Below are 14,897 nucleotides of genomic sequence, written 5' to 3' on the forward strand. Positions count from 1 at the left end.
ACAAAGACACCTACCAAAGGTAAGTGAAACTAACACGCTAAAAGATCCAGATGGAAATATCAAAATAGGAGACAGGGAGATCGCAAATACATTGGCCTTTCATTTTCAGAATATAAGCAAACCAGAAAAGAATGAATAACTAGAAAAGACCATCAAATATCAAAACAGTCTTGACAGAAAAAAAAATGCTGCAAATTCCCCAAAATATAAAAACAAATTATTCTGGAATCCATTTACAATCTCTGAATTGAGAGATGCCTTGGAGAGACTAAATATAAATAAATCATGTGGACCAGATAACATACAAGGAATTATGATCAAACATCTTCCTTCCCTAGTCCTCCTAGATTGGCTACTTTGCCTATACAACAATAGCCTAAAACAAGGAAAAGCTCCAAAAGACTGGAAGACAGTCACAATCATATTAATCTTAAACCCTAACAAAGATCAACCAGGAGTTATAGACCAATTTCACTGACTTCAATTCCAGACAAATTGATGGAAAAAATGATACTCCAATGTTTGAATTACTATCTAAACAAAAATAGTATACTACCACATTTTCAGGCTGCCTTTAGAAGAAATCACTCAACAACTGATCAACTTTTCTACTTAACCCAGATAATTCGAGATAACTTCCACACCAAACGTACCAAATCCACCATTGCAACTTTTATAGATTTTAGCAATGCCTTTGACAAGGTGTGGAGGCAGAAACTCTTTTCCAGGCTTTGTCATATTGGAATAGAAGGGAAAGTTCTAAACTGGATTTATGACTTTCTAAGAAATAGAACAATTCTAGTTAGAATAAATAATACCTTTTCCAAGAAAGTGAAAATAAGACAGGGACTCCCTCAAGGCAGCATTTTGAGCACACTCCTTTTTTCCATCTACTTTAAACGACTTAGATAAAAATATAAATAAAGAAACAAAAATGACTATGTTAGCTGATGATTTGGTCCTATTCTTGAACACTTGAACAAAGCCACTGAAAGTTTATCTACATACTGTGAAAACCAAAAATCAAAATTAACCCTACTAAATCAGAAATTTGTGTATTTATCATTAATAATCACCTCAGAAAGTGGAGGCCAAAGATTAAGCTAAACAGTCAACTAATTACTTTTAATGAAAACCTCAAATACCTTGGAGTTACTTACTCTGGATCCATCACTAAGCTTCAATAAACATATCAACAATGTTGCAATCAGAGCAAAAAGAAGACTAAATATCATGAAAAGTATCTCAGGTAAAGAGTAGGGAGCCGATACTAAAACCTTAAAAATCACATACACCTCTATTATCCAACCCATAATGGAATATGCTTCGCCTATCTGGATGCAAACATCACAAACCAGTTTAGACAAGCTTATAAAAATTCAGAAAAATGCAGCTAGAATCATATGTGGACTAAGGAATACAACTCCTGGAAAAATAGCAGAATTTGAATCCAACCTTGTTCCTTTAAAAATTAGGTGACAAGAAAATCTTACTAAATTTATAGAAAAAAGAGCCAACTTTGCACATCATAGAACAAGTGAACTTTTTAAAAATTGGCAACCAACGGAATAAAGAAAAAATCACTAATGCATGAAATCATGGAAAATAAAATACCCTTGGATTGTCCAAATAAAATAGCCAACTACCCAGCATTTCCTCCAAATGAAGACAGGAAAAATATAATTATCAACTTTGAAATAGAGAAACATGAGAAAAAAAGCCTAGAAAACCCTGAAATCTTGAGATCATTAGCTCTTTCAAAAATAATGGAATATGGACCTGACTCAATAAAGATCTACACAGGTGGCTCCAAAAATCCAAATGGCAATTCTGAGAGTGGCATACTCATCTATGACTCTCAAAATATAGAACTAAAAACAACTAATAGTATTGGATGCAACTCATACCATGCAGAATTAATAACCATTAACACAACACTGCAACATTTGGATAAACAAAACTCAAAGGAGTTTATATTTTTCACAAATTCCTTAGCAGCCCTTCAAGCCATTAAGAACTGTACACTAGCCATCAAGAAATACTTAGAGACATAGCAAAAAACATAAACAAACCACATTAGGATTCTGAAATAATAAATAATTTTCCAACAGATCCCATGTGGGATTAAAGGGAAATGAAGCTGCAGATGAAGTAGCAAAAATGGCTGCAACATCCAGTGATACCACAGATTTCAATCTTTTTAAAACCACTCAAAAAGAAAACATAAAAAGAACGATTCTCCAGGACATGACTCACCACTGGTATTCAGCAGAAAAACCAGGAACTAGCATCAACACCAAGTTTAATCATTGTGCCACTACCATGATCTCTCTCGCCTCTAGACTGGCCACACAAGACCAATCAAGTTTAGCAATGGCATAAAGTCTTTCCCATCTGTAACATCGAGGAAGCATCGCAAATGCATTTATTAAATTGTATGAATATTTCCAAATGTGAACTTTATAACGACCCAGAAAAGGTGCTGTATAAAATACATGAATTTGATCTCTATGATTGCATGTAATAATATCATGGGATAATTAAAAAAAAAAATGATATGAATCATTTAAAGAGTGAACTTCAAAAAATTCAAAAGAAACATTGTTTCTTTTGAATTCTTTGAAGGAAAGTATCTGATTTAGAATCAGACAATTTTTCAATGCTTGTCCATGCTGCTTTTAGAATTTACCTTTGCATTTTTACAGTTTGAGCCCTGGAAAAAGAATCTAGATCTTATTGAATTTTATTATCTTTTATCCTTTAACTTTGGTCATTAAGAATTAGAATGTCATTTGATTATTATATAAAGATATTTGACTTCAAAGCATTAAGTGGATGTGATTTGTATTCTTCATTTTACTTTCATGGATTTCACTGTCTCCAAGATGGAACCAGTATGCCACACACCCACAGACGTCATGCACAAAGATGCCTTCATTACTTTAACAATTTCTGTGATCTTAAATTTGGAGAAGACTGCACACTTTAATTATACCCACCAAGTCAAGACTTTGAACACAAGTAGGGTATTTTTCTTCCAGAGGGGGTGCTTAAGAGTCAAAGCTGTATAACTGAGAGGAAACCTCCACATAGCCTTTAAGGGAATGCGGAGAACCGACCAGGGCTTCTGACCTAATGTCCAATCCTCACCTTCTCGTGGTGCACCCTGTTGGGTATCTACTTTGATACTGAACGAACGAGGATGGGCTGGCAATTTGGGATTTAGCCGACCAAATTGTATTCTTATTGGTTAAACCAAAATAAAAAATGATGGTACAACATGACAAAATTTCATGCCGGCTGGGGCGTCGCCCAGTTAAACAAGGCCCCCCCTTGTTTTCGCCAGGGAAACAGGACGAGCGAAAAGTCAGCTACTGGAACAAATCTGAAAACAAACCCCAACTCAACATCACCAGAGTTAAAGATCGGTACTATCAACGTAAGAAGCCTGAATGGCAAAGAAATGGAGCTAGCTGAGGATATAGATAAGTACCAGATCGACATAATAGGGGTGACTGAAACAAAAAAGACCAAAACTAATGAGATCTTTCTGAGCAATAAATACAAAATGTTATATTCAGGCAATGACAATCAAGGAAAAGGAGTAGCCATAGTATTCAACACAAAATACGAGGCTAATCTTCTTAAATGGCAGTCAGTCTCAAGTAGAGTAATGTGGGTAAATATGAGAATGGGGAACTGGACAATGAGACTTATTTGTGCCTATGTCCCACAGAAGGTTCAACTAAGGTAGAAGTGGAGGAATTTTTTGACGCTCTAGAAAAAGCAACTGACAATGAAAAAGGAAAAGTTGGTCCTTGTTGGGAATCTAAATAGCAGAGTAGGAAATGATTGTGAGACATACAAAAATATTTTGGGAAAATTTGGAGAAAAGAGCAAAGCTAATAATAATGGCAAATATCTGTTGGATTTCTGCTCAGGACATGGACTGGTTATTACTAACACCATGTTCCAACATAAAAATGTGCACAAATTCACATGGAGAGAAGAGGCTAGGAATAAGAAAAGTCTCATTGACTATGTTATTGTTGATAGTGATGTCTTCTCCCTGGTGCAGGACACCAGAGTGTACAGAGGATTTGAAATTGGAAGTGATCACTATTTAGTCTTGAGCAGGATAAAATTGAATTTCATATTGAAAAGAATAACATGTAAGAAAGTTTTAAAGCGAATAAAAGTTGAGCAGCTCTCAGATGTTAACTGTAGACTAAAATACAGAAAGATTATTGAAAAGAAAATGAAAGCGTTTGAGAACAGGAATCAAACCTTGGAGATTCAGTGGCAAACTCTGAAGAAAACATTGATTGATTTTGCCAGAGAGGCATGTGGTGAGATTGTGTGCAAGGATAAAAAAATCAGAACTCCCTGATGGACACAGGAAGTTAAAGAGGCAGTGAAGGAAAAGAAGAAAGCATATCAAAAGTTCCTGACAAATAAGTCAGCTTTTACTCTTACAGAATACAGAGACAAATGTAAGAAAGCTAAACAGTGTGTAAAACTAGCTAAACAAAAGTCATGGGAGGACTTTGGCAAGAATATAGAAAATAAATATCAAGAAGGTGGCAAAATATGGAGGTTGTTGAAGAATCATAAGAATGGAGGAAAGAGTGCTGTAAAAGGAGTTAGAGATGATAAAGGTGACATGAAAACAGGAGAAAAAGATATCCTTGAAGTATGGAGTAATTACTTTGAAAAACTGCTAAATGAAACAAGCAGTGATGACAGCACAGTGATAAAAAACACTGACCAGGCATGCAGTCAGGAATACATATCCATACTTGAAGTAGAAAAAGCCATCAAAGGCTTGAAATGTGGAAAGGCAGCAGGAGTAGATGATATTCGACCAGAAATGCTGAAGTATGGTGGTATAAAATTCTTACTGTGGCTGCACTGCATAGTTCAGAAAGCCTGGACAGAGGGACGAATTCCCGATGATTGGAGTAGAGCTCTTATAGTACCCATATATAAAAAGGGAAATAAAACTGAATGTGAGAATTACAGAGGTATTTCCCTACTGAGTGTTACTGGCAAGATTTATATAAGTATACTTGAGAAACGGTTGAGAAGAATTGTGGAAGAAAAGCTTGGTGAAGAACAAGCTGGATTCAGGCCAAATAGAGGCTGTCAGGATCAGATCTTCACTTTACAACAAATAGTCGAGAAAGCATGATAATATAACAAAGATCTGTATTTAAGTTTTGTCGATTTGGAAAAGGCATATGACAAGGTGCTAAGAGAGAAGCTATTCAATACGCTGCAGTTATATGGTGTCAATGGGGCATTATAGCAAGCAATACTTAGTCTTTATTTGAGTTGTAAGTCAGCAGTTAGAATTGAAGGAAGTACAGGAAGATGGTTTAATGTTAAATCTGGTGTGAGACAAGGATGTACATTATCCCCTCTGTTATTCATTATCTATATGGATCACATTATGAAGGAAAGTGGTATTAAACCTGATATCAAAATTGGAGATGTTAATGTCAGCTCTTTGCTTTATGCAGATGATGTTATCCTTCTAAATTAATCCGCTACAAGTCTGCAAGATTCTCTGACTAAATTGAATAGCTATTGTAATAGATATGGTATGAAGGTCAGCAATAAAAAGACAAAGACAATGAAAATAGACATAATCATTGAAAATGCCAACTGTGATGTGAATGGAGAACCTGTGGAACAAGTAAAACATTTCAGCTACTTAGGCACAATTTTTACTGAAGATGGTAAATTAAATATAGAAATAGACAACAGAATCAGCAAAGCCGGTATGATGGGAAGTCAATTGAATAAATTCATATGGAATAAGAGAGAAATTAGTCGGAACACTAAATTAGCTGTATACAAGACAGTGTTCAAACCGGTTTTAACTTATGGATCTGAGAGCTTGGTCAGAAGTAAAACACTTGACCAAAGACTAGAGACCGCAGATATGAGAGTCCTGAGAAAGATTAGAGGCGTGAACAGATGGCATCAATTGCAATATCATATTAAAAATGAGGATATTTGGAAAGAACTTGACATTGTCAGCATCCAGGAATGCATTAGCAGAGCTAATCTAAGGTGGTATGGTCACTTAAATAGAATGGAGAGAAAAGATTAACAAAACAAGTGTTCTCTGCCAGGTTGGCAGGAAAACGAACCAGAGGAAGACCAAGATATAAGTCGATTGATATGGTACAAAGTGCCTTAGACGATAGAAATATAAGATCTGATATTGTTGGAGTCTTGACAAGTAACAGACTGATTTGGAGGAAAATTGTAGATAGGAAGTTAGTAATGATGTAATTTTTTCATGTAGTACTGTCATATCCTGTACACCCCTTGAGGGTACATGTCAGCAATTTGATGATGATGATGAAGAAACTGGAATTTTTAAACCTGAAATCAGCAAAATCCTATGTAACACATAAATAAATATCATTTAAGATCAGAAACAATGCTTTGTTAGAAAATCTTAGAACTCAACTAATTTTCTGGCTGTGATGAAAGATAGAGACCAACAAAACTGCCTTTTGATTTTTTTAAAGAAAAAAGGAAAAAAATGCCCTCCGTGCCCTTTGTAAATTGCAAAGAAGTTAAGGGGGGAAATAGCTGGATATTATATGAATTACATATAATGTAATTAATATTTATCCAGCAATCCTTTGTTTTAATCCTTTACCCAAGCATGAGCAAGAAGAAGTTTGCACTTAAACCATCTTCAGAAGAAGGTGTATACATCTATTTGCTTCCAGCTTTGCAGAGTACCGAATCCTCTTAATGCATGGCAATATAAATATCTGAAAGGGAGGTGTACTATGCATTATGGGATAGAGGAAATTTGATGTGAAATCAACAGCCTCTGTATATACAAGCTAGCTTATGATGATATTTCATGTGCAAACTTTGGTTTACTCACACTAGTGTAAAGGGTTAAAACAAGAAAACAAGTTGTGCCCTTATTTGTGTGTCACAGTTTAGATCTGGTGGAGAACTCAGCCTAAACTGTAGTTCATCTTGCTCCTCTTTAAGAGCAAGATGAACTACAGAAATAGTGTGTTATGATGGATATTTTGTGTACAGGAGGCCTTGGTCAGATCTTTTCAATGGTTTGCTGTAATGGTATTTGCTAATGAGAGATGATTATATAATCTCTTTTGCTGTTCCTCTTGATATGTTTAGCTTACTGACCTATCATGATAGCTTGACTCATCATAATTAACATCTCTATAGAGACATTAATCTTTCCTGCTATTTCTCTCAATTATACACAGACCACTCAATAGATCCTATCCTCTGAGAATGACTCTGTTGTGTATGTGTTGGGAGTTCTAGAAATTTTTATGGATAGGTTTTGAATGATTTAAAAAAAAAAAAAAAGACAAGCCTTATATACTTAAGAAGCTATACCACCTCATCCACAGCAGAATTTTACAAACATCCATGCCTACAGTGGGAATTGAATCCATGACTTGTTTGTTGGTAACCCTTCAGCCAACCAGGCAGCAATCTATAGTTGACTCTCACATTAACAAACTATTCTTGTAGTCTGTATTAGTTTACTTTAGCAAGAATTGACTGCACAAGATTCCATATATGAGACTGCATTATATCTTGTGTATGTCAAAATGATATTATAAATGTAGAAAACAAATTTGCTACATTATTCTTTTTTTTTAGTATGTTGCAATGGACTATTATAGCAAGTATCCAGCATGTGAGAAATTGCATTTTTATGTTGAATTTGAGAATTAGACAGTCCTGGAAGTTTTACATTTTCATAATTATTAATTCACCAGCATCAAAAATATTTATTTAATTAATTATTCTCATGTAGTTAATATTCAGTGACTTATTACAGTGGTTAAGAGTGCATATTAACTTAAAGGACGGATCGTAACATTTTATTGCATAGGTTTATGTCTGTGGTTATGCAGTTAGTAATAGAATATATTCAAAACATTAGAATGTTTTACTTCCTTAATCTTCATTAGACTATCATTTCTTATGTATTGTATAAATGTGTGGAATGAGATGACCTAACTTTCTTTATTGCAATTACTTTTGAAATGTGGTGAAAAAGTTTTTTTTTTATATATGAAAATGCTTTTATTATCCTCTAATTTCAAAGGAAAATGTACTTGTTTAGTGAATGTGTATTCAAAGAAGGATGATGCTTTCATAATTACAGTATAAGAAATTTGAATATTTGTAGGGATCACATAATTGTATCTGCAGCTAAATCTAGAATTGATCAAAGAGCAGCTGAGATAGTAAGGACAATATTAAGAATTGCTGAAACAAGAAGTCCACCATGGATGCCTACAACAAATCCAATTGCCCGCCATGAAATTACCAATGTTTTGCGAAAGGAAACATTGATTAATTCAGAGGTATCCATATTTTCACTTTAGTTATACTATATTTATACTTTTTGAATAAAAAAAAAAGAAAATGTTTCCTGCCAGTAATAGTTATATACTCTTACTATAGGCAAAATGCTTAATGAACTTATTCATTATAACAAAATACTCAAAAGCCCATAGGTAAAATCCTGTTCTAAAAAAGTGAGTTAACTGAACCAAAGTGCCAATCATATTTTGTGGTCTCTGAGTTATCTATTTCACATTTGCTATAGTGAGACTCTGCTGTCATTTTCATTTTCTTGTTTTATGCATTGCAAGATATCATCTAATTACAGTCTAAAACAATATTTTTGACTTGTTTCAGATCAGTTTTATTTATTTATTTATTTTTATGTTCTCTTATTTGACAGGTCTTTGATTTCATCAGCTATTACTTGTACATCTAAAATTCTTATTGCATCACACCACCTCCATCTTGGTCTTCATCTGGATCTTTTTTCCTGCCATTTTTGTTTTATTGCTAATTTCTCATTTCCTATTCTGTTTAAGTGGCCATTGTAGATTAGTTCTGTTTGCACATTTTTTAAATATCAACAGCATCTTGTTCTAATCTATGTCTTCATTTTTAATATGCTTCTGCTGTTGATGGCATCTATTCACTTTCAGAACTCACATATCAGTCTCCAGTCTGATCAACTATTGTACTCCTGATCCAGCTCTCCAACCAACTATTGGCAGCAGGAGCATTTGATTGATTTATCTCTCTCTCTCTCTAGTTGCATATAAATGTATTTTAAATGACTTTCCCCTAGCCTTGCTTATTCTGTTATCTTCTTTTCATATTTAATTTTCCATCTTCATTAAAATCTGTACCTAATAACAAAACTTTGTAACCTCATTGTTAGATTCACTTCTGAAATCAGTGGAGTTGATCTTCTGTTTTCCTGCCTATTTGCAAACTTTTCATATTTTTATTGCTGATTGTTATTCTGAGGGTGTAATAAAAAGTTTACATCATTACTAAATTCCTATTAACAATTTCCTTCAGATTTGCCTTATTTCCAGGACTCCAGTAATATATCTTTATATTTCAGTACTCAAGACACTTCTTATTGTGTCAGTCCTCCTGGATCTTCCTCTTCCAATGGATCTTTTTAGTATCTTGGCAAATTCCTGTGTTACTAAATCTTTCCCCATTTGGTAGTGACCGTACCATGTGAGTTTCTTTCTTCACAGACTCTAAAATTCCTAACAATAGCAGATTCCTTCTTAATATCCTTGTGTTTAATATGATTCTGCTGTTGATACTCTCTCTTCACTCTCCAATTGTTTTTCAAAACTTGTATCTATGGTCTCTCTTTTATCAAGTGTTTTATTTCTAACTCAGTTGTCAGATCCATTAAACTTGCTTTCAGTACTATCTTGAATATAGCTAGTTTGGTGTTGTGACTATTTCTCACTTATTCCATATTTAATTTCCCATCATTTAAAATTTTGCCTAAATAGCTGTGAAATCTTTACTTCTTCTATTATAGGTTCTCCATTCAGGATGCAGTTTATGTTATCAATGTTTCTGCCTAATTTTTATTTTTTTTTAGTCACTGAATCCTGCAGGCTTGTACTGGATTTATCTAAATATAACATCATCTGCATAATGTAAAAAGCTGGGATTAACATCACTGATTTTGATATCAGATTTAATGCTACTTTCCTTCAGAATGTTGTTTTGCATCAAATTTTGCCGATTTTGCATCAGATTATCTTTCTTTACCTCCATCAATTCCAACTGCTGACATATAACTCAAATGTAGACTGTATTTTAATATAATGTCCCATTTACACCATATAACTATAGCATTTTGAAGAGCTTTTCCCGTGACATCTTGCACATACTTTTTACAGATCTTGAAAATCTTAAATATAGATTCTTGTGTATTCCCATGATTTCTCAACTGTCTATCTTAACTAAGCTTGAACTAAGCTTGTTCTTCTTTAAGTCTTTCTTTGGCAATTTTTCTTAGCCTCTTCTCAAATATACTTCATAAATCTTACCTGGAACAAACAGTATGAAAATTCTTTTGCAATTCTCAAATTGTTTTCTTTCACTTATTTATAGATGACTATATATAAGAGCTTTATTCCAATGATCTGGAATTCATTCAACTTTCTAATGCCTTCCAAATTATGTAGTGCAACCATTGTAAAACTTTTCATACCTCCATTCTTGAGCATTTTTAGTCAAATATCATCTACTTTAGCTGCCTTTCCATATTTCACATTCTGTATTGTTCATAGAGTACATGCTGACTTACTTGCTAGGAAATTTTGGTATGATTTCTTTTTCCATTGCTGCCACTTTAGTTCACCATTACAGTCTAAAACAATATTTTTTATAATTTTATTTATGAAGTCTTTCTATATGAAAGACTTCATAAATAAAATTATAAAAAGTCGTCAGTTCACCTGAAAGATGCTGAACTTTGTTTCTTATTAAAGATTTCTTACACATTTTTCTTTTCAATATGATATTTACTTTGCTCAAAAATAAATGATGATTACTTTGTTTCAAATCCCCTGTATATTCTTCTGTCCTGGACCACCTTGCAGATATTTCTATCCATAATCCTGGTATCTTCTCTAAATGTAAATTTATGCATATCTGTATGTTGGAAGATGGTGTTAGTGATGTGTAGTGTGTGTGTCCTGAACAGAACTCTAGCAGGTACTTACATTCTTATTATTAGCCCTTTTCTCTTAATCTTCAACATATTTTTATATCTACTCTGTTATTTAGATCTCCAACAAAAACCAGCATTTCCTTTTACTTTATACCGCTGTCCTCTCTAAAGAGAAAATTTTTTTCTACTTCTTGCTTAGAAGAACATCTTATTGGACTATAAGCACAAATAAGTCTCACTGACTAATTTCTCATTTTGATGTTTACCCACATCACTCTGCTTGCCATTCAAGATAATTATGTTCATGTTTGGTCTTTGAGACTATAGCTACTCCTTCTTGATACTTCTATTCTACCATTTCACTTCTCTTTTAGTTCAAACTTTGTATGTCTGTAGTGCTTGTCTTGAATTTTGAGCTTGTTATAGTAGCCAGCTTTTTGCTCTTCTCTCTAGTTTCCAAAAACAGTAGGGACCTTGTTTAACACGTTCGCTGCCATGCTACTTCGGCATAGTCTGTTCCCGTACGCCGAGCAATTTCACTTCTTCAAGGTCAGTACGGTAATCTCATTGCCGGCGGTAAGCGTCATACGAGTATACTCGTAGCTGGTTTACCAACTACGAGTATACTCGTGGTTGGCAGCGAACGTGTTAACATTGTCACAACAATGCAATCAGGGTCTTGCCACAACCCTAACCATCTGATGGGATGAGTGAAAACACTGTGCTTGTGTATCAGCAGAATGCACTGCATATTGTGACAGTTCTACAGTTGTAACAAACCTTCATTGGAAGGAGGGGGAGGGTTGTTTTAGATATATTAGAAAATAATAATTAAGGAGAATGTGAAAATGAGGAATATAAGAGAGAAAGAAAGAACAAGTGTAAATAGAAATACTTTATCAGAAACAAGTTATTAATAATTAACATTTGTGATATTATGTGTGTTCTATAAGTTGCCTGATGGAGCAAATAACATGTGATCCTATAAACTAGCTATAATCAAGGTTCTAGAAATCCACTCACCACAGTGAGTTATCAGGGACAAATGGCAAGTGAATTTTCAGCCTCATTCTAAGCATATTCAAAAAAAAAAAAATGAAATAAATAAATAATAATAATATATATATATATATATATGTGTGTGTGTGTATGTGTAGAAAGTATTTTACCTTGGGTATAATAATTGTTAAAAGATACCAAGCTATTTTAAACCTTGTTTTACTCCATTTCCCAAGTAAGAAAACTGACAAACAAGTCAGAGGTCGAAACTGGTCTGGGTAATGGCTCCCTTGCCTTTAATACATAGCATCATACATCTCAAGGAGATGGGCTGTGCATTAAGGGTAAATATTAAGAATAGTGATCAGAGCATATTCTAATTTTACCATGAGTTGCCTTGACTTGCACTACTTTGAGGGTCAGCTAGACTTCCAATACATGCAGGTGCAAACTTGACTTGTTTGTCTGTTTGCTTATTTGGGGAATTGAGTAAAACCAGGTTTAAAATAGCTTGGTATCTTTAACATATATATATATATTTTTTTTTTTTTTAATAATTTACACTTTTTCTGTCAAGTTATTTGATCATGGGTGGCTGCCAACAAATTTATTAAAGAAGTTTTATTTCCAGAGAGTTGGAAATAAAACATCTGGATCTGAAATCCTTAATTCAACCACTATATTCTTTAAAAGAATTGGCAAAATATTTGCAATTTTAGTAGTTGCTGGTTTCTGTAAAAGTCATAATATAAATCAGTCATCTTTACTTCTGTCCTTCTATCTTCTTTGTTTTTCTTTCTGTGTAAAAGAGTCTGTTTGCTTTCTCATGATAATTAAAAACTCAGCCTGCCACGTCCTCTTTCCTGTGACAGTTGCTCTGTCGTTGTCATAACATAACAATTGATAGCTTTTAACCATTTTTCTTTCTATATGAAAGACTTCATAAATGTTTGTTTTTGAGTTCCAGAAATCCCATCATTTCTCTTAGTTATAGTATTTCTTTTGACACTTTCTGCACATGCTCCACTATAAGTCACACTTTCAGTTTTCATTTCAGTCATGAAGCAAAAAAATATTAACCACCATTACATGTTATATTAGTGCTTTGATTTAATTATTTCTTTCCTATTAAATTATTGTTTATGGACAATTTATATAAATTCATCCTTCATTATGAAAAATAAATGAAAGAAAACACAAGTTGATGAGTTGTGATGAGCATTTTAAACCCACATTAAAGGAAAGCATATTTCTGTTTTATAATGTATCATGAGAATTTAAAAATGTCTTACTTTGTTTTGCCAACATGACATTTAGTTGTTTTTCTTAAACATCACCTATAACAATGTTTATATAAAGTAGATCAATACCTGTAGCAGGTAAAAGTATTTTGTAGCTAATAGATTTAAGTTGTATTTCTGAAGTCCTGAATATAATGATGGAAATAAAATTTATGAGGAATGTGAAAGTGATTTGTTTGCAAAATATTAATAACTAACCAATAATAAACACACCAACTGTATACATTTGGTAGCTCAGTAAATAATTACAGTGATATAACTAATCCAGTGATCAGGTGATTATCTAGGTGAGGAAGGAATACGTGTTGGTTAATGGAGCAGCAAATTATCTTGTAAAATTTGTTGTGCTTGTTATGTGTTTATTTCTCAGCTTTATTTATATTTTGCTTAATTTTCAAAGAATTTCCTTTTATTCACTGATGATGATTATACACTTTTTACATAATAGTATATTCATAAATAATTTCTTCAGATCATCATCATTGGAATTATCTGTTTCACAAATCCTATGTTTTATTTGTGTATATATATATATATATATATATATATATATATATTTTTTTTTTTTGTCAGCAGCTCTTGTCTTATGAATAATATATATCTCGCATATTCTAGTATTTTGTTGGAGATCAATGGATTTATCTGTTCCGACAAAGGATTCATCTGTTCTTTTAGAAAACTGGAAACATTCCATCCCCAACAGGTACTGCAGAAGAAAGAAAAAGAAGTAGTAGTTTTATTGTATCACTAAATACAGTACACGGACATTTGCAGTCTAAGTACTAAATTAGCAGAGGCAACTGGAAGGATTTTTTGTAAAGAAAAAACACATTTCTTCCCACAAACACTATACTAGATACACACCAGAACTGGTTTTATTATAGTGCCAAACACAGTATATATGTTAACAGGCTTTATAATGAAGTCACTGTTGCAGAACGAAATGATTTTTTATTTTATTTTATTTATTTTATTTTTTTATGTTGGGCCCATACATAGGAGGTTGGTTGGTCAACCTATAGTACATTAGTACCATGTATGGGTAGTGGGTTGGGAAAGGAGGAATTTGTTTACATTTGATTTGAATGACTTTAAATTGTATTCCTTGGGGAACACAGCAGGTGGGAGACTGTTTCACAGTGCAGCAGTTGCAGGGATAAAGGAAGAGGAGAAGAAACTTGTTTTGCTTGTTTCTAGGTGTACTGTGAAGGGATGTTGTGCAGCAGCTGCACGTGTTCCAATGAGCTTTGTACCGAGCAGAGGAATTATTGACGTTATTTATTTCGGATGAGCATTTCCCATGGAAATATTTGTAGAATATACATACTGCAGAGACCATACGTCTGTATGAAAGTGGGGGTGGGGGGGGTGGGGGGGGAGTTGGTAAGGGATGACTCGTTGATAAGTCTCATTGCTCTCTCCTCTGTGTTGAGTCAAGCATTTTGAGAGAGCTTTTAGGGGCCCCACCCCATATGTGGAAGCAGTATTCAATAGCTGGGCATATTTGTGATTTGTATAATGTTAGTAGCTGTTCAGGGGTGAAGTAATATCTTGAG

General features: G+C 33.6%; 1 protein-coding gene across 1 annotated transcript in view; it reads left to right on the top strand.

Moving 5' to 3' along the window:
• The window catches only part of LOC150105963 (DNA-directed RNA polymerase III subunit RPC3-like), a 136,783-nt gene that overhangs the window by 65,960 nt on the left and 55,926 nt on the right, over positions 1–14,897 (top strand). Inside the window, exon 6 of the mRNA XM_090394600.1 lies at positions 8,213–8,390. Within this exon, the coding sequence (XP_090250726.1) occupies positions 8,213–8,390 (178 nt within the window). The remainder of the gene's footprint in view (positions 1–8,212; positions 8,391–14,897) is intronic.

Source organism: Typopeltis vanoorti, chromosome 6 (genome assembly GCF_054136105.1).
Source record: "Typopeltis vanoorti isolate ZY-2024b chromosome 6, IOZ_Tvanoo_1.0, whole genome shotgun sequence".
NCBI lineage: Eukaryota > Metazoa > Arthropoda > Arachnida > Uropygi > Thelyphonidae > Typopeltis > Typopeltis vanoorti.